The 24247-nt window shown below is 48.1% G+C and overlaps 8 protein-coding genes across 8 annotated transcripts; 2 read left to right on the top strand and 6 right to left on the bottom strand.

Annotated features, from left to right (window-relative positions):
* Positions 1 to 229: 229 nt before the first annotated feature.
* MIND_00084300 (uncharacterized protein) lies at positions 230 to 2265 on the bottom strand (the record flags this gene model as incomplete). The annotated part of the gene is made up of 11 exons (XM_037357800.1): positions 230 to 268; positions 313 to 375; positions 427 to 587; positions 633 to 817; positions 864 to 1060; positions 1105 to 1218; positions 1265 to 1399; positions 1445 to 1531; positions 1583 to 1753; positions 1802 to 2156; positions 2210 to 2265. The coding sequence occupies 11 exons, from the start codon at positions 2263 to 2265 to the stop codon at positions 230 to 232; spliced, it is 1563 nt and encodes a 520-aa protein (XP_037225710.1).
* Positions 2266 to 8765: 6500 nt separating this feature from the next.
* On the bottom strand, positions 8766 to 9993 carry MIND_00084200 (uncharacterized protein; the record flags this gene model as incomplete). Its single annotated transcript, XM_037357799.1, has 6 exons — positions 8766 to 9012; positions 9059 to 9113; positions 9161 to 9526; positions 9574 to 9637; positions 9686 to 9795; positions 9861 to 9993. The coding sequence occupies 6 exons, from the start codon at positions 9991 to 9993 to the stop codon at positions 8766 to 8768; spliced, it is 975 nt and encodes a 324-aa protein (XP_037225709.1).
* A 173-nt stretch (positions 9994 to 10166) lies between these two features.
* Positions 10167 to 11707, bottom strand: MIND_00084100 (uncharacterized protein; the record flags this gene model as incomplete). Its single annotated transcript, XM_037357798.1, has 10 exons — positions 10167 to 10386; positions 10441 to 10472; positions 10528 to 10578; positions 10624 to 10969; positions 11020 to 11135; positions 11186 to 11210; positions 11258 to 11348; positions 11402 to 11537; positions 11583 to 11596; positions 11647 to 11707. 10 exons carry the CDS (start codon positions 11705 to 11707, stop codon positions 10167 to 10169), a joined length of 1092 nt encoding a protein of 363 aa, XP_037225708.1.
* Positions 11708 to 12366: 659 nt separating this feature from the next.
* Positions 12367 to 14376, bottom strand: MIND_00084000 (SAE2 domain-containing protein; the record flags this gene model as incomplete). The annotated part of the gene is made up of 6 exons (XM_037357797.1): positions 12367 to 12666; positions 12716 to 12851; positions 12908 to 13382; positions 13434 to 13730; positions 13779 to 14080; positions 14132 to 14376. 6 exons carry the CDS (start codon positions 14374 to 14376, stop codon positions 12367 to 12369), a joined length of 1755 nt encoding a protein of 584 aa, XP_037225707.1.
* Positions 14377 to 14546: 170 nt separating this feature from the next.
* MIND_00083900 (Peptidase A1 domain-containing protein) lies at positions 14547 to 17996 on the top strand (the record flags this gene model as incomplete). The annotated part of the gene is made up of 12 exons (XM_037357796.1): positions 14547 to 14776; positions 14823 to 14875; positions 14920 to 15623; positions 15668 to 16047; positions 16102 to 16253; positions 16305 to 16403; positions 16675 to 16737; positions 16790 to 16963; positions 17015 to 17149; positions 17201 to 17250; positions 17335 to 17608; positions 17662 to 17996. 12 exons carry the CDS (start codon positions 14547 to 14549, stop codon positions 17994 to 17996), a joined length of 2649 nt encoding a protein of 882 aa, XP_037225706.1.
* A 378-nt stretch (positions 17997 to 18374) lies between these two features.
* Positions 18375 to 19280, top strand: MIND_00083800 (Short-chain dehydrogenase/reductase family protein; the record flags this gene model as incomplete). The annotated part of the gene is made up of 5 exons (XM_037357795.1): positions 18375 to 18416; positions 18464 to 18524; positions 18574 to 18760; positions 18807 to 19090; positions 19141 to 19280. 5 exons carry the CDS (start codon positions 18375 to 18377, stop codon positions 19278 to 19280), a joined length of 714 nt encoding a protein of 237 aa, XP_037225705.1.
* A 210-nt stretch (positions 19281 to 19490) lies between these two features.
* Positions 19491 to 22258, bottom strand: MIND_00083700 (uncharacterized protein; the record flags this gene model as incomplete). Its single annotated transcript, XM_037357794.1, has 12 exons — positions 21934 to 22258; positions 21809 to 21888; positions 21648 to 21759; positions 21546 to 21599; positions 21405 to 21502; positions 21232 to 21352; positions 21103 to 21180; positions 20958 to 21052; positions 20819 to 20908; positions 20659 to 20774; positions 20488 to 20615; positions 19491 to 20434 (listed from the first exon to the last, which is right to left on the bottom strand). The coding sequence occupies exons 1-12, from the start codon at positions 22247 to 22249 to the stop codon at positions 19491 to 19493; spliced, it is 2232 nt and encodes a 743-aa protein (XP_037225704.1). The 5' UTR covers positions 22250 to 22258.
* Positions 22259 to 22889: 631 nt separating this feature from the next.
* On the bottom strand, positions 22890 to 24214 carry MIND_00083600 (uncharacterized protein; the record flags this gene model as incomplete). The annotated part of the gene is made up of 2 exons (XM_037357793.1): positions 22890 to 24088; positions 24142 to 24214. The coding sequence occupies 2 exons, from the start codon at positions 24212 to 24214 to the stop codon at positions 22890 to 22892; spliced, it is 1272 nt and encodes a 423-aa protein (XP_037225703.1).
* Positions 24215 to 24247: the final 33 nt, after the last annotated feature.

Genomic DNA, 24247 nt, shown 5'->3' with positions numbered 1-24247 from the left:
TAGGCAAGTAATTTTTTCTTACAACTGCCCAAGCGTCGCCTATTTGAACGCCGTCTCCGGCGGGCATCGTTACGAGCACTCCGAATTGGGTGACCGTCCGGCGCCGGCTGCCGGCGCCGAACTCATAATCACATCCGTATAAACACGCAGAGAACCATTAAATCCACTCGTAAGCTAAGCAACAGACCCTATGAACTAAGAATGAACCCGAGATTTGCCACTATGATGTCTAGTCATCCCCGATATGAGCCTCCCTGATTACCATGTGCTAAAAACATGTCAGTGAGTGCACAGACGCTATGCGACACACACCACCTTGGAATGCCGGAGCAGTTCCATATCCCAACTGGCTGATGCTAGGCAAAGTGGTATCCGCTGTATACCCCAAGCTTTAGTAACGGTCCCATGGTTTAATGGGCGGCTTACCATGCATATGACTGCCGCGCAGAGGGGGGAGCTGGCTGGAACTGAAGTGGGATGCTGTGTTGGCACCGAAACCTTGGAGCTCTTCAGCCTGAAGACACATCCGAGTGAAAACCACATGCCTTGGTTATTGCCCTGTAGTGCCGAAGTCGACGGCGCGGGAACTAGACTAAGTCAGCGCGAGAATGAACCCCAGATTGAAGCCGCACCAGACATGCCGTCGAGACGTCGTGGGAGTGGTCGAATGTGGCGAGCTTCAGGCTGTGCGCCGACTTGTGGACCAGCCGAGGGACCGGCTTGAGTGAGAGGCGTGCGCGCCTTGTATTCTCGCAGGCCATCGATGGGGTCTTCGGGATGAAGCTCTTCTTCTTTCTTGACACGCACCATGAAATACCTGTCGAGTCATCAGTTTTAAGACAGATACTGGGCCGACGACACACTTTTTCCACTCATCGCTGCTTGTTTCCGTCCCAAAATCTTTCACCAGATTGCCGACATGGCCGCTGAAAAGACCCCAGAACGACTGGTCCGTCTTCCGAGGCTTGGCGGTGTTGCTTATGTTAGTGGAGGAGTCGGTAGACTGAAACTTGTTGCTGTCTTCATGTAGGAGTTTAGGATTGAGTCGCGCAAAGTCCCGCTGCCTGTGATGAGCAAATTAGATGAATACAATGGAATACGCACATAGAGAATCATCCGGAGTAGGTGTTTGTTGGCGATCTTGGTGGACTCAAGTCCCATCTTCTTGGCGGCGCCACGCGTTGCTGTGGTCAAGCTTTGGTTGATGCTCTCCCCGATCTATGAATAACAGGTCAGCCCACACAGACCAGAACAGAGGACATACATGTTTCAACAGAGAGTTCTTTGCATAGGAAGCATGTGTTCGTATGTCCTTTTGAAGTATACGAGCACGCGGAGCGCTGTAGTCGTTGAAAATGTCGTAGAAGCCGTTAGTGGCTTTGTTCTTTTTGAGGCTGGCCTGTTGCGAGTCAGACATGAGATAAGAGTTAATTGGAGAACGCACGATAGTGGAGGTAATAAGGCTGTCATTGTCGAATAGTTGCCGTTTTGGATCAAAAACGACGAGCTTCACTGCTGCAATGACTTCGTCCTTATAAAACGGTCAGTGAAGAACACGAGGATGATTAATCGGGCCACATACCTTCTGGTCCTGTGTCAAGGCCACCTGGTGGAGTGTTTTCCGCAATTGAAGAATCTCCGCCTTGAGCTCTGCAATCGCAGCAGCATTGGCCAATGCCATTTGCACGTTGAAGAGGTTGTGTGCTGCCGAGAAGAGGATGGGGATGAGCTCGCTATGAGGAAGGTCCAACGACTGAAGGCATGGATAAGTACAAAAGGGTGTAAATAAATTATCACGCACTGCTCGTAAACGATGCAATTCAGCCTTGTTCTCAAGGCTAAGCTCCAGTGTGGCCGAAATGGATTCCACAAAGTCAATCGGGTTGACTACATGGATGAGAGTCGATGCCAAAGAGGGAGCCGCAGGCTGGCTGGAGTCGAAGGAGTCGGATGAGTTTTGTCGGGGAATTTGAGTGAACGGTGCCGAGTTGTAGTCCTGGGACGATATATCCATTTCGAAGGTGTTCTCGTAGTCGCTCGTCGTCATCATTGAGTAACGCTGGCCGTTTTGGGACTGCTGGTAGGCGTAGGACATGGAAGAAGGAACGAAGGGGATGAAAATATTGAGGCACAAAATACGCTGCCTTTTATACCATCTGGAGGGGGCCAACAGATGAGTTCAAGACCCGGACAGGTAGAGAATACTTGCTGCAAACGAAGAGCGGGGACCTGACCATGTTCACCATGAAACGAGTGCCAGCGCATCAACGACGTCGGTAAGCCTGGTTTAGCGTGTAATACGTGAGCGCGCGGGCGGAGCATGCCAGGGTCGGGTCAGACGACATACTTTGGGGTTAGCAGATGTGCCGTTGGCCATGGATTTTCCCCACACCCGATGCCTGGGTGTGGTGCAGACTTGAAGAAAAAAGAGGTTGATGAAGGTCATGTGCTGATAGTCACGGTCACATGATTTCACATCATTTCCCGTTCTGTCACCACAACTTACATTCAGAGCTTTATTACATAGTATTGAAGGTTTATAAAATATGGCATACAAGCTATAGACTCTCAGAATACTAATCAACATCCATATTTAAAATATTCCTAAGGTTACTTGACCCTGTATGTTGTGATACCAGAGAAGAATGACTGGAACTAGCTATATTTGCCTGTGTTACTGGTGTATTCACTAGCCTTGAAGGGTTTATATGCTCCACTGTAGTGTATGCATTTGATCCTGCCATATCATTGTCTTGAGCCTTGGTCTTTGCTTTTGATTTAAGTGAAGCAAATTGTAAGGTAGCAGCCTGGTGGATGATATGCTCCCTCTGAAGATATACTGGACTTGATTTGAATGGTCTGAGCACCTCTGCATCTCTCATTTGTGCAGTATTAACTATCCAATTATTCACCATGAAACGAGTGCCAGCGCATCAACGACGTCGGTAAGCCTGGTTTAGCGTGTAATACGTGAGCGCGCGGGCGGAGCATGCCAGGGTCGGGTCAGACGACATACTTTGGGGTTAGCAGATGTGCCGTTGGCCATGGATTTTCCCCACACCCGATGCCTGGGTGTGGTGCAGACTTGAAGAAAAAAGAGGTTGATGAAGGTCATGTGCTGATAGTCACGGTCACATGATTTCACATCATTTCCCGTTCTGTCACCACAACTTACATTCAGAGCTTTATTACATAGTATTGAAGGTTTATAAAATATGGCATACAAGCTATAGACTCTCAGAATACTAATCAACATCCATATTTAAAATATTCCTAAGGTTACTTGACCCTGTATGTTGTGATACCAGAGAAGAATGACTGGAACTAGCTATATTTGCCTGTGTTACTGGTGTATTCACTAGCCTTGAAGGGTTTATATGCTCCACTGTAGTGTATGCATTTGATCCTGCCATATCATTGTCTTGAGCCTTGGTCTTTGCTTTTGATTTAAGTGAAGCAAATTGTAAGGTAGCAGCCTGGTGGATGATATGCTCCCTCTGAAGATATACTGGACTTGATTTGAATGGTCTGAGCACCTCTGCATCTCTCATTTGTGCAGTATTAACTATCCAATTATTTGCTATTTGAGATTGGTGCTGGATAGCAAGCTCTTTAGTCACTGCTTGTTCTCGCTCCTGCCACACAACTCGAGTACGTGAGGTTTGACACTTATTATCTGCACAGTTGTGTTGTATATTCACTGTACAGAGTATATCCTATTCAAAACTTCTTTTAAAAAAATAGTGAAAAATAGTTAAACAACTTACATCAATTTCAACACAAGTGTAATTCTCAAGTTTTTGTATTTCTCTCATACAATAAATGGAGTGTGGTGGTCCAAGAGATGTTTCCTCTATCAAGACAAAATTAGCCCTTCCACTATGCTGTGCAGATGATCCTAAGATTTGTACAATCTCAGAAATGGTGCCAATTTGTCTTGTATCATTGTATGTCCTATAAACAACACCATGCCCTATCTCACATATATCTCCATTTTTCAATAGAACCTGTTGTGGTGTATGAACATATGTTGTTTCAGGATGATATCCTGAGAGTGCAGCAATAGAATTCTGTATTTTGGCAGATCTTGTTGTGCTCCAAAGTTTTTTTGGCCCAGTGTGGTAACATGTGCCAGGAGAAGGAGAAGTAGAAATTTCAGATATACCTAGGAATTTGCAGCAAAGGGCTTGTGTTTGAAGAAATTTTTGTGGTCCTGGTCCAATAGTATACCAAGCACCTTGTAAAAATTCTGTAAGTAAGAGCCTCATCCATGGTGACTCAGACTGTGTTGTTGTTGTTGTTGTTGTTGTTGTTGTTGGTGTCTGGAGCTAGACTGTGATACAAAGAAATGGCCCCCACTTAGGAGATGACGAAGTCTATTCCCTCTTGCCATTTGTATAGCAATATCCTTTGAGGGAGCATGCCTATTACTATGCACACTGCATGATCTGATAACAGAGTTGAATGATTCAAATCCCTCTGTTGCAAATAGCATTGCTGGACCAAATCGGCGGATATGATCCGGTAGATGGAGGATAATATGAAATTTGGGTTTGTTGAACCAGTTGAGACTTAAACGACAGGTACAATCCAAGAAATGATCAATAGCAGTTTTCAGATCTATCTATATTTCTGTCAATTCAGAAAATAAATTTATTAAAAAAGACTTACAAGATATTGATCCAAATTATTGATTGAAGGTTGCCAGACTAAGGTCACAATATGACTTAAAGCAACCCATGTCTCAATTCTCTCAGTTGATAGAAGCCCATGAAGAACAAATGGAGCAACTTGCACAATGGTACGGAAGTCACGTCCCACTAATGAACCAGCATATGTCACTAGTGTATGTCCAGAGAGAGGGGGGATTCCAAGACCTGATACATTGAATGAGGAAAGTCTGATTGCTAAGAGCTCCTTCTGATCTGGCTTCAGTCTAGCAATAGCATCTCTCCAGAAATATTTCACAAAACCTAGAAGGATAACATGAAGAATTTCAACTGGTGTATCACTATGTGGATCAAAGTCTATATAAGATAAGCAACTAAATACTATAATCTTTAGGTTTCAACTACCTTTGATACGCCATACTGGGCTTGTAACATCCATAGGAAGATCTTTCTTGAGCATATTTAAGTTGACTTGTTTTTGCTCTTTACTTCCCCCTCGGCGGCCAGATACAGCAAAGAGGCGCGCTAGAAATCCTTCCATAAAAGTGTCTTTGATTCCAGATTCTGTTCGCATCTTCTTATATCTAGTCTGTCCCCCAACAACTGATGCAGTTTGAAATTGGGACTGTAAATGTTTGCAACTTTCTGCTCTAGTTCTGGAGATGCCAATATTCATAAACTGTGATATCCTGCTTATTATCTCAGGTACTGTATAGTCCTGTTTTTTCTTTTTCTTTTTCTTTTTAGATGTGTGAGTTGTTTGATCTTGATTCATGACACCTGGCACATCTGCATCACTCAGACTGCTATCTGAAAATGTCTGGGCATTATTTTCATTATCAGAGTTTTCTTCTTGATCAGCTTCTCCCTTGGCCCAGCAGACCCGACAGAAAAGTTTTCCCCTAAAACCAATATGACATGCAATCTCACTTTGCATTGGATTATCACCAAGCATAGCAAGAACAGAGGGAATAACTAGAACATAGTCTTGATAATATGAATCCCATGCCCAGATACCATTAGTCTGAGCAACCCTAGCTATTAATCAGTATGCTATATCTAGTTAGTACAGAAAATATACATACTGTAGTTGTTTCACAATGCCATCTAGCATTTCTAATGGTGGAGCAATATTGGATGTAGACAGAAAGTGAATATTAGACTCTTGATGTACTTCTGTCCGGGGAAGACCTGCAGCTGTAAACAGAAATGAATTGTGTTTGTTCCATTTTTTGGACAAGTTTCCTGATGTATCATCACAGTAAAGCCAAATTGGAAAGGCTAGTACTTGATAACCTCTAGATTTTTTACGCCATGGATTACCCTCACTAGGATTTGTTTTAGACCATGGTATAAATGTATTGTCTTTCCTAGAGTGTTCTCCTATAAAAGAAATCAGGGATAATTATATAATTAATATTATAACATACCTAGTATATTCCTAGGATCTAGAAGACCTCGGGCTTCATAGGTTTGGATAAAGCTAGGAAGTGAGAAAGAAAATTCTGTATCTAAAATATCAATCTGATGATCTGTCTCAACAATCCATCCATTTGGGCTTCTTGTCATTTGGCATGCCTTTGCATATATATGTCCTGAACGCTGAAACCACCGCATTGGCATACAAACTGCACCATTTGCTAATAGAGCAGGTTCATGAATATAAAAATCTTGATGCTTTAGTATCATAGGTGTGGTCAAGTCAGGGTCTAGTTCCTTTAACCATCTGTGAGCCTGCCAAGCCTGAGAAAGTGATGGACCAGCATCTTCTGGGAAAAAATGAAGCTTTGACCGAACAATTGGATTTGACATTTCCTAAAATGACAGTAAGTATTAATTATGTATTATAGAACAAGTTTGTTACTTGTGCAATAATAGCTGCCATATCATTTACATAATATATATGACCAAAGGCACCTTGATACTTGATACTTTGTACCCCACATAATGACTGAAGTGTTTTGTCAATATCATCCATTATACGATCAGATGGGAGGCTATGCAGTCCAAGGGTTTCCATAGCCCAATGAATAGCTGCATTTTGGCTTTCTTGAGAATGAACAACGTGGAAGATGTCGCAGAATATCTAATACACAGGTCTGTCTATTGTCAGCAAGTAACCAAAGTTAGACTATTAGATAACCTCTTTGTCTGGCCATGGGTACCATTCAGACTTGAAATCTTCAAGATTTATTTTACGCTTTTGGGGCATGTGGAAGTTCTATTTTCACTTATCAGATAGGTGAGATCTAAAATAATTGTCAACTATACTAACCAAAGTTCTCTGAATCTTGATCTGATAGGGCTGAATTGGAATCTAATTCACTACATTCACACTCTTCATCTTCAGAGTCCATGCCTGCTTCTAAAAACTGCTGTAGCTGTACTAGCAATTTATCCTGAGCATTGGGATCTTCAAATTGCATATCAACATCTGCCAAGTTTCTCCAATCTGCTGTTCCAGTGGACTCATTAATCCAATTATTTGACCTTGAATTACGAGTTGCATCTAGGAGTGTCTGAGTTAGCAGTCCTCCAACAAGATCTCTTGTCTGAGGAGTAGTATGAGATGGTTGAGACCTATTCAGGTTATCAGCCCTATGCAGATTTTCAATATGTCTATGAGAGTCTTCATGTTGAGCAATATGTTTCCACAATACTGGATTGTTGTTTGGGCACACAGTGCATGCAAATTTCTGAGAAGCTGCAGGTATCCAAACTATAAAAATTATTTGATATTAATTCTAGGTAATATGTGTGAATCTGAGTATACCTACTATCTGGGCGTTTAGATGGAAAATTTCCTGTCTTCTGGCTAAAAGACAGAATATCTGATCCTAAATAATATTTGTTAAAACTTTAGTGACTATATGCAGGATTTAATATCTAACCATGTGATCTTCCAGACCCTCCCAAGACTGATATGCGAAGATAAAGTACAGACAAGTTTTTAATGCCAATATCTTGGAGAATATCATCTGGATCAAGGGCTATATGTCTGCTTTGGGGAAACAAGAGACTGCATCTAATCCGTCTAAGATCAGGTATACACCGTTTTCGCAAGAGTTGCAATATATCATCTACAGTTTGCCTTGGCTCTATATCTGATTTGGACTTAGACAGAACCTAAATACATATTTTTTAAAAAAAACATACATAAAAACTGAGGCCTAGTTGTAGCACCAATGACAGTTATTTGATATTTCAGTCTTCCTTTTGTATGTCTGTCAGATATTGTGGCTGTGTGGAGTAATTCCCAAGAAACTTGGAATTTCCGACAAACTAGAAAATAGAGATGATCAATAAATAATCAATGAATAATTCAGAAAACACACTGAAGATAGGATATGAGACAAGTAGAAAATATAAGAGCATGTAGACATAACATAGACTTGTTTGGTGGAGTTGCATATATGCATGTACAGCCAAACTTGCCCAAATAACAGTTGCGACCAGACCAAGAATTGTTTTGCCAAATAGGGTTTTGCGGTGACAGGCATGCCGTTTCCCCGCAGATCGGTGCTGATGCCAGTGATGGAAGCGGTGCTTTCGGATTGCTATTCGGCGGGCAAATGGAGTACTGAGAGATGGTCTCTGTGGTGGGCACTGTCCTTCGGCCATGGATGTGAGCGACAAGGAGCATAAAGCGCCCCCATGAGGATCATGCACGCAGAACGCGTGTATTCTGAATTGTTTGACGTGTGAGTCCCCGGGGCCGGCGACAATTCCATCATTTCTCCCCATTTGACCGATTCCGGCCACTTGTGTCCCGATTTGATCAAATCCGCCACAAGCGGCCGGACAACCTGTCCAAGCCCTGGGGATCAGTGCTGTAAACTGTCGCCCACTGTCAATCAGTCTTAAGAAAATTGCAGAGCTTAAAAATGTGCTATGGAACTGTTATCGTCGTCCTACTGCTAATCATCACAACATGCGGATATCATGATTTTAGGATTACCATAGAAAGCGGCATAATAGTATCCTATGCTGTTCAGTCATGAAATTTGCATAAAAAGACCGTGCAGCAGTGTAGACTGACTTATCGCGATGATACTATACACGGTTTTATAATACACTTTTGCTTTGTGATGGAGTTCATTCGTCATGCTCTTTCTTTTCTTCAAGCTTCTTTCCCTCCTTCTCGGCTTGTTCACGCTTCAAATCTTCTGTCTTGCGCAACCGCGTCCAAGTCTCATCGCCCTTGACCAAAGTAACCTCACTACCGGACACATCCTCTGGCTTGGTTGCTAAAGCTCTGCGTTGCTCGCGAATGAGGTGGAGATCGTGACCATGTCCTCCTACCGGGCCCCAGTATGTTACCCCAGCCAGAGAGCCCAGAATACTGCGGAACTAGTCAGCTGATTGACATGGCGACGGTGGAGGCATACCAAGTGCCAACTAGAATGGACAAATAGAAGCGGTATTGCGCGTACCATTTGGGTGCTATGAAACGTTGAAACGACGATAAGATACCTGAACTGAAGACTTACTCCAACCAGCTTGTGTGGCCTTCAAGTCTGCCCACCACAAACCGGTGAAGCCAGCCCATTGCGCAGCAAGAGCCATGGTCGGGTCAAGTGCCAAAGTTGGCCAAGCATACAACACAGGTGCTGCTCCCAATGCCAACCTCTTCCAGCCCTGATGACCACCTAGCCCAGAGAACTCCATTCCCCAATGAAGAGCCCCCAAGAAACTGAGCATCACGGCTCCGTATGTTGTTTGCACATTGAGCGCTTGATCAAGAATAGTGGTCGCAACTCCGGGATCGATATTGCCAACTTGGCCGGAAGTGGCAAGGCCAGCCTGATAAGCAAGATAGACTGTGGTTGCCCCCGCACCGAGATAAGGAATGCCACCTATGGAAAGAGTCAATCATATGCCAGATCTCAGGTGAACAACCCACCAGCAAGACCGAATACCATAACTGGCTTGGGAACTTCAGACGCGACAAAACCAGTCACTCCCATCTGCCTTGAGTCAGACAATGGTTTGGTAGCACAACCTGCGAAACTCACAAAACCATCCTTTGGGACGTTGACGCCAGCAATAGCTGCAGCGATATCCTTCCCCGACTTGGCGGCCTCTTCTCGGATGTTTTGTGCTGCATGTGCAAAGTTTTCGCTTCCTAAGAGGAACACCATTCAGTTTGTTACAACATAGGCACCCCCAACTTGAACGAAACGGCCTCACCGGGTTTCAGACCAGGATAACTGGCCTCGTTTCGCTTGTGTAAGATGGGCAATGTCACAGGGCGTATGGCGATTTGGCGAGCTGCAAAAGAACTGCGATTGAGAGTTGAACGAAGAGGCGAGAGTGAATTCATGGTGTAGTTGGAAGCGTAGCGAGGTGGACAGAATATGTATTATAAAGGAGGAGCACTCCGCCTTGATGTCATGATTCGCTCATCCGTCGAATCTTAGACGCTTATGTAAGCGTGGAGTTGGGGAGGAGACAGGTTGCCAAATACAGAACTAAAGTACATTGCAGCTACAGTCTTCAATACCATCTACCCGTCGCTCTCATTGGTGTGGAAGGACCAACGGAACTGGAACGCAACATATCGATTTGTACACCAGAATGTTCAAGCTCGTCGTAGTCACCATTGACTGTGAGCATCTCATCAGGAGCATCATAAGATAGCTGCTCGTCGTCTGAGACCTCTCGTAGCCTGATGATGAGTCGACATGTCGTTGTGGCAGTCAAGCACAAGACGGGGCTGTAAATAGCTTATTAACCCCACAGCATCAGCACTCTGAAAGGAGGAACGTACAACATCGCAACGAACGTAAGGCCGTTTTGAATCTGCGAAGAACCAGTCAGAAACGCGGGAAATGCAGTGCTTCAACAAGCGACAGACGTGGGGAGCTTCAGCGAGCACTGTGTTGAGGATACGAAGAGCGAGAAGGACCTAGTCAAGGTCAGATTGGAATAATTCTAGTTGTCTTATACCCACCACGAAGTAGAACAGCCCATCTCTGTACATGGTGGCAGCTAACGGCGCATTGGACGGCCGTGGCTTGTTGAGGGCATTCCACCAAGTGACGAGGAAAAGAATGATGTCGAAGACCATTCCAGGTATCCATAATATGCTCACTTGAACGTGTCTATTAAATATGCACATCTGGGCTCCCTTATTCCACTGTAGATGGGCTGGATAAACAATGTGAGCCTGGTGAGAGAACGGCGGCAGCGACACGAACGCCTCATTTGCCAGACCAAGATGCAGGCTGCAATCAGGCCGGTTGTCTGGATGATAATAAAGCATATCATGGTCCAAATCATCAGCCTGCGATTGCGGTCTAAGCGGAGCGAAATGAGCAGATTGGCGAGGGCTGGTTACTGCACTCACCCCATATAACCCAGAGCCGAAGCAAAATTAAAACTTGTTGCGGTCAGCGTTGTGCGGGATACGGATGAGCGCTGCGCACAATTACTACTAGCAACAGCGGCCCATCCTATGAAGGCCTGCATTACCTTTGAGCAAAAAACGATGTCTATCAGAGGCAAGCACTCACTGCGAAACTCATCCACCAGCGACAACTGTGTTTTCTTTGAGGCACAGGAAGCATTTGAGTCTCTTTACTCACAACTGGTAATGGTTAGAACGACTGGAAATGATTACAAGGACGGAACTTACAGCGTCAGACAATGTTAAACTTGATGCAAGACCAGAGAGTTCTACCCCCGTAGTGAGGCCTCAACTCGCAAATGAGAGGGTGGAGGCAACGCACGGACGGTATATAGAATCATGGCACAGGGTACCACGTAGCGAACATAAAGAAAGAGGGCTTTGGCGGAAGTTAATTTTGCGGGCCATATCAGTGAGATTTCCGTTCCGAGCGTCAGAAGATGGTCGTAAAGTAAAATCTGAGGCCATTATCGATTGGTTCAAGAAGCTGGCGGGACACCGACCACAAAGGCGGCGGCTAACGAACATTGAGCACTGGGATAGTTTGCCGAAACCAAATAAGGCTACCATTCACATAGCGCGTAATGAATATATCGCGAAGTACGGCGGGAGTAGGGCCATCGTCCATGCCTGGGAGGGCGACCTCCTTGCACCAGCGGTCGGGGCAGCGACGGGGGGAAACAGCAAGGGAAGAGGGTGTGTAAATTTAAAGAGCCATCACTCAAACAAGAAGCGCGATGTGATGGCGCTTAACCTCGGTTATCTTGTCAATAAAAAATGTGTCTCCGTTCAAAATGAAATCCGGTCTTCTAGACCATAGAGAGCAGGTACGACAGAGGAATCACCCAACACCAACGGACTTGGGAGAACTTGAGCTGGAGGGAATATAAAGTGAATTCTTGATCAAGAGATGCGCTATGCAATGTTGCTGGGAAACTTCGGAAGTCGTTGCCGAGGACCTATCTTAAGAGTGGGGTCAGTACGACCGAAATGCCGCCCTGGAACATCGGAGCGATGGCTCAGGATGGCTCCCTTGGAGCATAGCCAGAGTACTCCTTGAAACGAAAACGACATCCCGGTCTACGTTTTAAGACCGACTAGTGGTAAGTCACTGTCATTCGGTCCTCCCACTGTCGGTCTTGGACAACATGCGATCTCTGACTGCTTCTCGTTCAACAATGAGAATTGAGTCAAGCTATCCGCGCTCTCGATACTTGTTTGATTCAAACGAAATGCCCTGTCAATAATAAACCCGAACACATCAATCCACAGTTTTCAATTGTTCTGTCAACCTTTTCGATAGTACCGTCCATTGGCCTTGTTGGCCTCCTGCTCAACCATCTTTTCCTTTTCTTGCTGCATCTTCTGTGCCTTCTCATTGATTGCGTTGACTTGCTGGGTGTTAGGGAACCCGATCTCCCAATAATCCGGTGGCGTATTTCCACGGGTCCAGTTATGTCGATGTCGCGAGATGGACTGTTTGTGCGCAGCCACTTGCTCTTCACGCGTGGGTGCAGCTTCCTTGGGCGGTGAGCGCCAAAGCGGTGGTTGTAGTCGATTGGGCATTGAACCAACACCCTCATAATACTGTTCGATCCATGTCAACAACCACATGCAAGACGGAAACGAGGCCTACCCCACGGCAGCATTCGCAGTCTTCTGCGTGGAGTTGCCGCCTTTGTTCTCGTCCTCGTACCACATCATCATATTCAAAATCCATTCCCCGGTTCCGTGTAGCATCGATCGCGAATTTGGCGTTGATAGTTTGGTTGCTGTCAATCTATTGAGTCGAAGCCTTCGACCGTGTCGCAGCTGAGAAAACACGCACGCAGAGTTGGCGTATCGCCCGCGTCCCTTGTAGACTGAGTAGTCAATAGATTGTTTACTGGAGCCCGCTTGAGCCTTGGGAACTGGGGTATGGAATTCGGGTTGTCCTGGTGAGTGCACACGCTTGTCAGCTTTGCTGACGGGTTTCTTGGTCGTCACGATGTGACTGTCTGTTCTTTGGGAGGTCGGGGTATCACCGTTGCTCACATACAGTGGAGTTGCGGCAGAACTGCCTGGATGGCTAGTAGAATCTTGACGCTTCGACCGATCGGAAGGTCCTGGGCTGCTCACGCGGCGTATCTTCCTCGGTCGCTCTCCAGGTTGCTCTTCCGCCGATGCATTTCCACCAGGACTATGCTGCACTCGACTGTGGGGACGGGATTTACTGACGGATTTGGGTCGAGCCTTTGACGACTCGATAATCTCGACTGAATTATCGTCTTTCCTGACGATGGGTTTAATCTTGGGGAATAGATCTAGTCAAATGTTGAGAGATAGGAAGGAAGTTGAAAGGATGTAAGAAGAACCTTGTGAATAATCGGACTCCGTTTGAGAGACATCGGCCGTTGGGATCTCCAGGTGTTTTAGGGGCGAAGTGTTTGCGAGCGGGCTTCGTTCAACATCAGAGGAGTCGGGAACCAAAATTGTGCCATAGTTGTCTGTGGCAAAGTAAGACCTGTTCGCAGCAGAAGAGTTTTCCAGCACTGCGGCAGGTCGCGGCAAAGACTGAGAACGGTGCTTGAGAGTAGAACGTTGGGGTGTTCGCGTGGGAGTAGGTTGGTTTTCTTTGTTCTGGTCAGGCTTATCGTCTTGGCTCGTCTGTGCTATGACTAGTCAAGAATCCACAGTGGGATAGGAAAAGGACTACGAACAGAAGTTAGGCGGAATTTCCAGTCCAATTTCGGCCAATTTCGTTTCGAGCAGGACGTCCTTCGCTACTCTTCTCTGGGCCCTCTCCTGCGGCGTGAGGCTATGATAATTGGCCCTGTACTCGTCCTCCATGTTCCGATATTCAGGACTCTTCATGTAAAGTGCCAAAGCGTGGAATTTGCGTTGATCATTCGCGTATCGCTCGTCGGACTTTTGTTTGACTGCTAGTAATTCGTCGTATCTCCTGGTGAGCGCCTGCAGTTCTTTTACCACAGCACTATGGGTGGCACGAGGAATTGTGGAACTATATTTGGATTGTGAAGTTGGGCAACGCGCCGTATATGATAAAACGCACTGGGCTTCTGTCTGAGCCGTTATTCGAGCAGCCAAAGCCTCTTTTTCCTCGACCATACGCGTATTCTCCGCCTCCAGTGCCCTTGTGCGGTCTAGTAGTTGTTGATATGTCGGACGGTTTGGTACGAAGCAAATCGCGGCATCCACTGTCTGAAATCCAAGAAAGTTTGCCAGCGTGAGGGAGTCCCTGAGGCTGGCCTCTAGCTTAGCGTCTAAGATTCTGCAGACATCAGCAGCGTCGTTCATCAAGGAAGTTGAGTTGTCACGTGTCACGCCAAGTATTATTCATCCGAGAGCCTTGCTTCGAACCACATTTTATTTGATGGAAGTCTAGACTCTCATATGAATACTGCGCGACTGTGAAGCGACGGGATCTGCCCTTTGCTTCCGGTTCACGTTCACCATTTGCTGCTGCGATGCAGACAGCGCAGCTGGCCCTGCTTTCCTTCACTTTCACCTTCTTTTGCCTTTTCCTTCTTTCAGTTCCCACCGTCTTGGCCGTGCCTTTTGAGACCCCTCGTCTCCTACATCCGAAACGAACAGAACATGGTGTACATCTACCTTTATTCCGGACCGAGAAACGACATAATTTGCAGCGGAGGGAGGGGTTGACTGGAGCGGCGGGGCTGGGCAACTTTTTCGATGTGTATGTGCTCTTTTTCTCACTCTTGATGCGCCTAACCGGCGTCCAGGACCTACAGTGTTCTAGTGAAAGTTGGAGGGATGGAGACGCCACTTGTCCTTGGTATGCTTTGCATCTCCAGCCAAGCCTGTCTCTCAGTAACCTAGACACTGGCTCTTCCGACTTATGGGTCGCCAGCGACGCTTGCACAAACTGCGAACGTGGAGTGGTGCCTCTTTTCCCACAATCAACCGTAACCAAGACTGGGATGAACGTTGACCTTCTCTACGGTGATTCTTTGACCGGCACACATGCTGCGGGGATTATTGGTTCAGACACAATCGTTTTTGGAGGCATCTCTATCCCAAACCAGTTCTTTGCTGCTATCAACGACACTACTACTACGGTCATTGAAAACAAATGCGCCGGCCTCTTTGGACTCGGTTTCGCTTTGAACAGTGTTATCTGGAACCAGATCTTTGCTGCACAGTTCACTAGATCGCGGTCAAGTCGTCGGGACGTAATCTCTCGCCAACACACTCCTTCAAACTATGGCACGAGATTTTTCCCTCACCTCAGCCAGCTTGTTAGTGGTACTCAGAAACGAGCTTCTGCTACTGACTTGACTGCTGCCGCCTTTAAATCATACTTGAAAGAGGGCCCCGCGTTCCCCCGTATGGTTGCTGCTAAATCCCTTCAACTACCGATGTTTAGCATTGCTCTCCAACGCAACACACTCGATATCGGAGGAAATGCAGGTGTCCTTACTATGGGCGAATTACCATCTGGAGTTCAGTCTTCATCACTGACATGGAATCACATCCGTGGCTATCCTGGCGTGTTGGAGGCCCCGCCAGACTCGCCAAATGAGGTAGAAGGTCTCAGTTGAAGTTTAACCAAGCTAATCGTCTAAAGGTGTACCCTCTCGCTTGGGAGCTATTCATAGATGATGTCTACCTGGACGGTGTCGTTCTGCCGCGTTCAAATCTGAGTTCTTCGAGTATCAGACTCTCGGCCCTCATTGACACAGGAAACTCCCTTATACGCGGTCCTGCTGATGTGCTGAGCGTGATGAATCGACGCCTTGGTGGCCAGACCTTTGCTTGCTCGACTCCTCACACGCTTGCTTTCAAGATTGCTGGAAAGATGTTTCCCGTAGACCCGCGTGACTTTGCGGCGCAGGCTAATGAGGGCGAGATGCGGAATTGCATTGCGAATGTCTTTCGAACAGACCCGCCGGAGGATGGGCGAGGATATCAGCATAGCTGGAGCTTGGGCGACCCTTTCCTCAGAAGGTATTCGTTTCAGATTTAGAGCCATTGCCGTTTTCTAACAATCATTTCCCTCAGCGTCCTCTCAGCGTATTATTTCGGGAACCTCACTCACCCGTCCCGCGATCCACCACTTATTGGCCTGCTTTCTACCGTCCCACCTGATGCTGGGGATCTGTATCGAAAAGCTGTTGCTAATGCGATCAACAACAATAAAGGAAACCCAGTCTGTGAGTACTTTCGACACTACAGACAACAAGATAGTGACACAAATAATAAAGCGACTTTCGAGCCAGCACCAACGGGTGTACCCAAGTTCTCGACGACAGGCGTGCCTGTTGCCCGCCCCGCGGGGAAACTGGGTGGGAGCCCGAGTCCCAGTAAGAATGATGCCGTGGGGTCAAGGTTATGGACTTCGTCGTGGTTGTGTGCGATTGTGATATTTGGATTTGTACAATTAGTCGAGTTGGGGTTAGGGTTGGGTTGATGAGACAATCAACCAAATCTGTATGTGTCAACGGGTCAACTTTGATAAGTACCGACTCTTGTCAGCACCTCGATGTGAATCATTGTCCCAGCCGATGGTTATGCACACTTGAACCCCAACCAACGCGTCTATGGCCTACCTCTGGACACTTGCGCTCACCGTAGCGAAATACATCGGTTTGGCGCTGCTGGTGTTGAATATCGGGTCATTACCGGGGGTCTGGCATGGTCTGCTCTAGATTTTGAGTGTCAAAAGTCAATTACTCACCCATACCTCTAGTTCGAGTCTTTGCCGTGTTGATCGAGGCGCGTCTGGAGCAAGGCTGGCATATCCTTACACATTTCTACCTCAACCGTGAAGCCAAGCGACGTGCGTGGCACAAATGGTTCGAAGACCGCCAACCGGTTGGGCTCCATCCCTTCAAGAAGGTGTTTGCGTATAGGAAGTTCGTTAGTAAGTCTCATTTCAATGCTCTGGTTAGCTGGTGTTGAACCATTGGCCAAGGTTTTGACGATGCAGACTTTTATTTGCACCAGAGTAACTCCTCGTATCCTCGTGCACTCGACTCTGTGCGATTTAGATTGGCATTGAGCACTTTCCCCAACTTGTTCCGAGCAGGAGGCTTTAGTCCGCTGGCTGGTCAGTCGACACACACATATTTTCTAACAATTGACTGACGCGTGGTCCTAGCAACCCATTTCCACTTCATACGGGAGATTCCGATGCTGTCTACCTACGAAGTCCGCTGCTCCATAGCTTCATGGGACGAGAAATGGGCGCGTGTTTACGACTTGATGCAGTTCTACCTTGAACATACCCTATAGATGTATATGGTGTGCCGCTTTGTGAAGCCCGCATCTGCCAAATCAAGAGCAAACCTCAAGCGGTCTCGGTCGCCTGCTATTGAGAGTGGTGCAACCCCACCACTCGAAGAGAGTTTTGTGCCAAATATCACAGCGCCGGCGACTCCATTGACTGGAGAAGTCACACCCGCCGCGCTCAAGCAGCTAAAACAAGGGGCCGAGCCAGATGCAGTCTCTCGGGCCTTGTTAGCACGTGCAGCCCAACAGAAGGAGTCAGATGGGTCGCTTTTGTACAGTGCGTCATCATCGAGTTTCCAAAATGAATGCATGCCTAACAAGCCTCCCTAGCGGTCTCGGTTTCCCAGCTCTGCTACAAAGTTGGTCGTATCACTGTCCCGCCCGCCGTCATTCTCGCTACCAATGGCTGGTACGCTGCCCCCGACGGTGCAACCGCCAATGGCCCACCGCCGTATTGGGCCAAGGTATCAGAAATGACTGCCCCAGACAAGATGCGTGAACTAGGCGCCTTCTATCGAGGGGGGTGGAAAGACGTGCCTGCTGGAGAACGATTTTGGGAGGAAGCTTTCAAGGCGTGTGACGAGGAGCGGATAACGCGCCTATTGCCTTTTGGATCTGCAGGCTTAAGTGGTGGTCTTGCTGGTGCGAGAGGGATATCACCTTAGTGGAGAAGATAATCTAACTAGAAATCGGACAATGCAGCTATTTATCTGTACAGTATCCTCCCAAAGCAAGAAATAAGATAAGATAAGATCAGGACCGAATGATCCGATTGATTGGTGTCGTGACGACTGTTCAGTGTTCAACCGCCGAGTCTTTGTCGATGGTTCGCATCGTCCATGGGTAGCACCCGCGGAAACGCGGAATCTTGCCCATGAACTGAGCCAAGAAACTCTCACAGAGCCTGTTCCGGGATCGGGAAGCTCATGCGAGACAAAAAGCTCACCAATCTCTCTCTGAAAGCTTTGTCTTGACTGCTTATTCGATGCCGCCAACCTTTAAAAGCGCCTGGAGCAAGCTTTGGTTAGAACACTCTCAGCTACATGGCGTCTCTACGAAGTATCCTTGTCACTGGCGCAAACCAGGTTTGTAGGGAGCCCTCGCATGCTAACTCTCTGAATAATACCAACAGGGTCTGGGATTTCATACCGTCCAGCAGCTCGCACAGACAGAAAACACACTCGTCTTCATGGGTATGTCGTCGCCCGTTTACCCCATGGCCACGAACCAAGCATATGGCAGGCTCCCGCAAACTCTCAAACGCCAAACAGGCGATCACCAAGTTTGTCTCTGAGATCCATCCTTCTTCACTGGTGGTCCCAGTACAACTCGACATCACGGATGAGGAGTCGATACGGAGCGCCACCGGAACAGTAGAGACAGCACTGAAGGAGAGGAAGTTAGCAGGGCTTGATGTGCTCGTAAACAAGTCAGTCTCATTGTTCGCGCAATTGAAGCTGACACATCCTTGCCAGTGCTGCCGTCGCCACCCAATCCTTTCAAGAGGTCTACGCTGTCAACGTCACCGGCACCGCCGCCATCACCGCTGCCCTTCGCCCGCTGCTCAACAAAAATGGCGCAATCATAAACATGTCGTCCTCCCTCGCGTCGCATGCCTGGCACACCAAACGCCCGCCGCCGCCAATCGAGTCGCCCGCGTACAGCTCCAGCAAGTCTGCGCTTAACCACTTGACTCTGATTTGGGCTATCGAGGAGGAGCAAAGGGGTCACGGGGTCCGGGTTGTGTCAATCTGCCCTGGTATAGATGCATTCGCGATTTCTGGTATTTTGTGCGCTGATGTGGACTAGGCTTCAATGCGACGAAGCTGAGCGATTATATGGGAACGATACCGCCCTCTGAGGGAGCGCGAATCATTGTCAAGACTGCACTCGAGGAGGGTGGTCAAAGCGGGGTCTATTTCAACAAGGAAGGACTAATCGAGTGGTGATGTTTTTTTTTTTGGTTTTCGTCCTTGATCAGATTAGATTAGATAAGATCGGGATGACAGCAGTACTCTAATATGTTTAACTACAGTAAAGAAACCAAAAACAATACGATGAGATACAACTTGAAAGCAAGAAAGGAATCCTTCCTATTCGACAACGCAGATATGTACGAAGCAGCTTGGTTTCAGTCCCAGATATCGAATTAATGGAACTCAACGTCTTGCACGTGTCCTACTTGGCTCCTCGGTTTCCGGATCGGCCGTTGTTGCGCGTTTCCTGCCTCTTGTACTTGGAGGCTTACTCCCAGTCAGCGGCGGAGGCTTGCGGGGGGCACGTGCCGCTGATGGAGGCTTCCTCGACGTTGATGGAGGTTTCTTGCTGGCTATTACTGCTTCTGGCTCCGCTATCCTGCCCCGTTTAGCCGGGGGAGGTCTAGCAGCAGCAGCAGCAGCCGTCTTTCGTGTCTTCGATGAAGACGCCGCTGGCTTCAATTCTGGCTGCGCTGGCTCCCCGTCGCTGGACATACTGCTCAGACTGCTCAGCGAATCCCCGCCCATTGCAAGCGCAACCACGTTGTCCCCATGGTCACGCTTGCGTTTAGCGGTCTTCCTGTCCACCTGCATTTCTTCCACCTCAGGCACTGGGTCCAGCGGTGACGGCGCGGCACCCGTGTTGCCATACAAGTATGCGCTGCTGTTGGCAGAGTCGGGTGCAGGCACCAGGTCAGATGTTTGCGCTTTCGCCTTGCCTTTGCCTTTGTTGCGTGTGGCCGGAGCATAAGCGGCATCGGCCGATACTTCGGCAATATCGGGCAATTGCTTTTGACGAGGAGGACGGGCCAGAGGGATGGGCATCGGCGGGTCAGCGTACGGGTCCAACGACGACCCCGCCACCGGGTGCTGGTGAACTTCCTCCTCGTTTTCATTTTCATATGGGTCGACTGTCTTTTCACGGACAAGGTCGTTGGGACTTGATATTGTCTTTCCAAAATCAGCCGTGGAGTCGCGCCAGCTGAGTGAACGCGTGAGGTCCCCGGTGTCAGCGTCAATGACATATGCGCGTTTAAAATTCGACATCCACGGCTGGGATCGGGCCTTGCTGAGGTCCAATCGCTGGTCGGGATTGAACATGAGCAGACTGTCTAGAAATTGTCGGGCTAATAAGGTAGACAATTAACCCATTATTCAAGCATCTAAGTTGTGAGCGTACCTGGCTTGGAGAGGTTCTTGCGAGTGATGAAGTCCCACTGGATGCCAGCGATGCCTCGTTGTGCCATCAAGTCTCGGAGATCGACAGGACTGTCATTCGAAGGAGGCCACGGGACATGTGTGGTGAACCTTGAATCGTCAGTCGGATTAGCTTGTCGAGATTTATACTCACATGGTGAAAATGAGACACCCAATGCTCCAGCTGTCTACACGGTGCGTATATGGCGGGTCTGTCGAAAGACGGCTGAGAATTTCGGGGGCCATATATTGCAGAGTTCCGCAAATGGTCTACGATGTTTGAAAACCATCAGTACGACACAATACGAATATACCTTCAAGTCTGTCCCTTCTGTGGTCAGCTTCGCAACCCCAAAGTCAGCGATTTTGACCTTTGGAGGGTCGTCCACTGTTAGAAGAATGTTCTACCAAGTCATTGAGCACAAATAAGACAAAACAAGCACAGATAAGTACCTCAGGTTTCAAGTCCCGGTGCGTTATGTTGTTACTGTGGATAAAGGCGGTGCCCGCACAAATCTGGTCCGCCAAATGGCGGGTCATACCTTCGGCTGTTGATAGTTGGTTTGGACGTTCCAACAAAGAATCATAGGACACCCACACAAACCGCCAACACCGCCGTTATATTTGCGGATGTAGCTGTCAAGGTCGCCGCCTTCGACAAGCTCAAAGACAAGGTCTACGAAAACCAAGTCAGACCAAGGAAATCAAACCATATGGTCAACCATACCAAGACTATCGTCCGAATTCTCAAAGTGCTCCAACAACTGCACGATGTTCGTATGACGCAGGTTTTGGAGTATGCCGATTTCGTCGAGGCCGTCCCTTGCGCTTCCCGCATATCGTCTGACCTGGAAGGCGCATGTCACATGGCGCGGGGACGACGATTATAATGAAGCTAACCTGACTGATAACCTTGACGGCGACCCACTTGGCATTTCGCCGGGAAAGGGCACGGTATACGACAGCAAAATTGCCAACGCCTAGTTCTTTGTCCAAATCTTCTTACAGTCAGACGGGTGTGCAGAATAGAAAGAATCGCACCGTAGTGTTTATGGATTGCTCTTTTGACACGGAGAAGGTCGCAAAACATATAAACTTGGGTCGTTATTAGGCGGACAAAAATTGGGGGAGGAATGAGCTTACTGGATGGCGCAGGCTCTCCTTCCTTCCGGATGTAATTCTTAGGCCCGAATGTTATCTGCATTCCATCTTCCAGTACGCGTGTGTTGTTCTTCCCGATTCTGTCGTTACCCAGCTGTTGAATGTTCAGGCCCCAACGTCTACAAAGGTAGTACTTGACCAACCCAAGTGCCGTTGGACGAGTGGTCATGGATCAGGACATCCCCGCCGACGCTGTTCCATGTGATAGTAGCATGGTCGCTGCCTACGACAATAAGCACATCAACGCTAACGCGACTTGTGAACTCACTAATATGGTTGCTGTCCAAACAAAGGTTGCTGCTCTTCCTTCTCCCAATAGTATATACCGCCTGGGTACGCAGAAGCCGAACCTTTTGCGCACCGCCACTCGCGGGTATGAGCAGCCCCCAGCAGTCGTTCGTGTCCTCCGCCTCTTGACTGTAAGCTGGTTGTGTGGACTGGGTTGCATCAGCTTCTGGGTTGGTGATGTGCGATTGGCTCGAGCTGGCCATCGACACGTCTTCCATCGTCAAAGAAAGCAGAAGCAAGTCGTAGCGGTCGCGTCCACGGAAGAAAAGCAAGTCAAAGGGATGCGAGTTCCCCATTTGGCACCAACTTGTCAACTTGTCAACACGTGGGATGCGGATCAGATTGACAGTGATTGCTTTTGATTCCGGATTATCTGGTCTGGAATTTGGAGCTGATTTATTGGTGGCATTGCCAGCTGCAGCTGTATGATTTGGCGAATCTTTGCGTCCGCCTTTGATTCTGCTACCTTTAATAATGAGTCATCATGATGTCGGAGTCACAACAGGGTGGAGCTGGGCTGCAAGGCCTGACTCTGTCGACGTCGTGGTCAACTTATATACTGCTGTTGCCTCGACAAGTAAATTTTGTAAGTCGTGCTAAGTATCTTCAAATTGTAGCTTGCGGTTAGACTATGGGCGATTCACTGGCACAAGGTTGGATTGATCGGACTGTGGATGAAAAGCGGTATGGTTGGAACGGTGGAATTGCTGCATTGGATCGTTCCGGATGATAGCCTCCAATTCCTCTGATGGATTCACCGACGACTACTCTTTGGTTGAACATGGTGGTAAAGAGGAAAGGAGGTTGTGATGCGCGTTACATGGTTAACTCAATATAAAAATGTTTGCTGTCTACAGCCATTAAGGTCTACAAAACATTCTAATACAAACTTTCGGTCGTCACTCGTTATTGGACATCGAGGGTCATGACTTCAGCTCAAAGGTTCAGTGTCAGCCCACCGTGGACTTCTCGCCCATCCTCTCCCATGTCGGCGAATAGATAGTTGAGAATTCCTGCCAAACGAATCCCCGCTTGTGCGAGTAGTTTCTCAACAATCCACTGATCAGCGATAACGCCGCTGTACTCGGGGGTATCAAGTTCGAGGTATGGTCCGCCAATTGGCGCAGCCTCTTTCTCTAGTTTCTCGAGGGCATCAAGAACTTTCGAAGAATGGTCATCTCGTCGCTCAAGTGCTCCGTCTAAGCGTGACTCGCTATATGGTGGTTCGTCCAACGCAGGAGGCCAAACTATCTCGCAGTTGAGCGAGTGAATAGGTTGAGCCCATGCATACGGGCAAATAAGGTCATCGTCAGTCTCAGACCTAGGGGAGCGGGTGACGAGACCAAAGACGTAGCGGCGGCAGAAGACAATTACTTGCTCAAGTAATGGCCCGAATGGAGCGGGAAGAACGAGTGAGGCTGATGAGCTGCTAGGCCGTCTTGTAGCAGCGGGAGCCGGACAAGTAAGCCATTCCGCGACTTCGCTTTGCCATTTGCCAAGCACGCCCTCCACCATGATCATGCGAACGTAGGAGTCGTAGATAGTGTCGCGAAGTGCCCATTCAATCTTCTTGGAGGGCAATGGGCGGGAATACTTGCGTGGGACAGAGCGAATAGCTTTCGCAATGAGGAGTCCGTCCCAAAGTGAATGGAGGTTGGTCTGTCGGCCACCGAAAAGCACCTTGTCCGAGTTACCGCCACGGTCGCGACCAGTGAGATGCAGCGGCATATGCATATCGCCCATAAAATGGATGAGAAACTTGAGCGCCTCATTCGCGGCGTCAATTTGTCTGGTGGACAAATTGCGTTTCGCTCCCCTGAGAGCCACAACGTCTTGCAGAATGCCGGTAACATTCCTGATGCCGCCAAGCACGTTCACCCCACGTTTGCCCTCCCAGCCCTTGGCTCCGGGAAACAAACAGTGCTGCGATGGGTGATCGCCAACCGCTCCCACGTAGTGTAGTGCGGCTGACCAACGCATCTTATATCGTAGTTTATCCGCCCAAGTGGCGACTGGCGCGAGATGGCATTGGGGTTCGTTTGGATTCTGCGACGTGAAGTTGAGAATTTCGCACATGGTTGGGAGCACGCTAGGGTGGAGGTGAATTTGCGCAATGGTCGCCGCAATTTCATGGCCTGTCTCGCAAAGTCAGTCATTGCGACCAGGGCTTTTGGATTTCGGATCTCACCAGCGGCACCCCAGGCGGTAACGGTTGTCGCGCAAGCAGCCAGCAAAGTGCTGGTAATTAGTTTCGGATACATGTTGGAGGAAGAAAGGAAGGGCTCCGAGCGGTC

This window comes from Mycena indigotica (genome assembly GCF_014461135.1).
Source record: "Mycena indigotica strain 171206Taipei chromosome Unknown Mind.scaff0001, whole genome shotgun sequence".
Taxonomy (NCBI): Eukaryota; Fungi; Basidiomycota; class Agaricomycetes; order Agaricales; family Mycenaceae; genus Mycena; species Mycena indigotica.
This window is presented reverse-complemented; position numbering and strand designations above follow the sequence as displayed.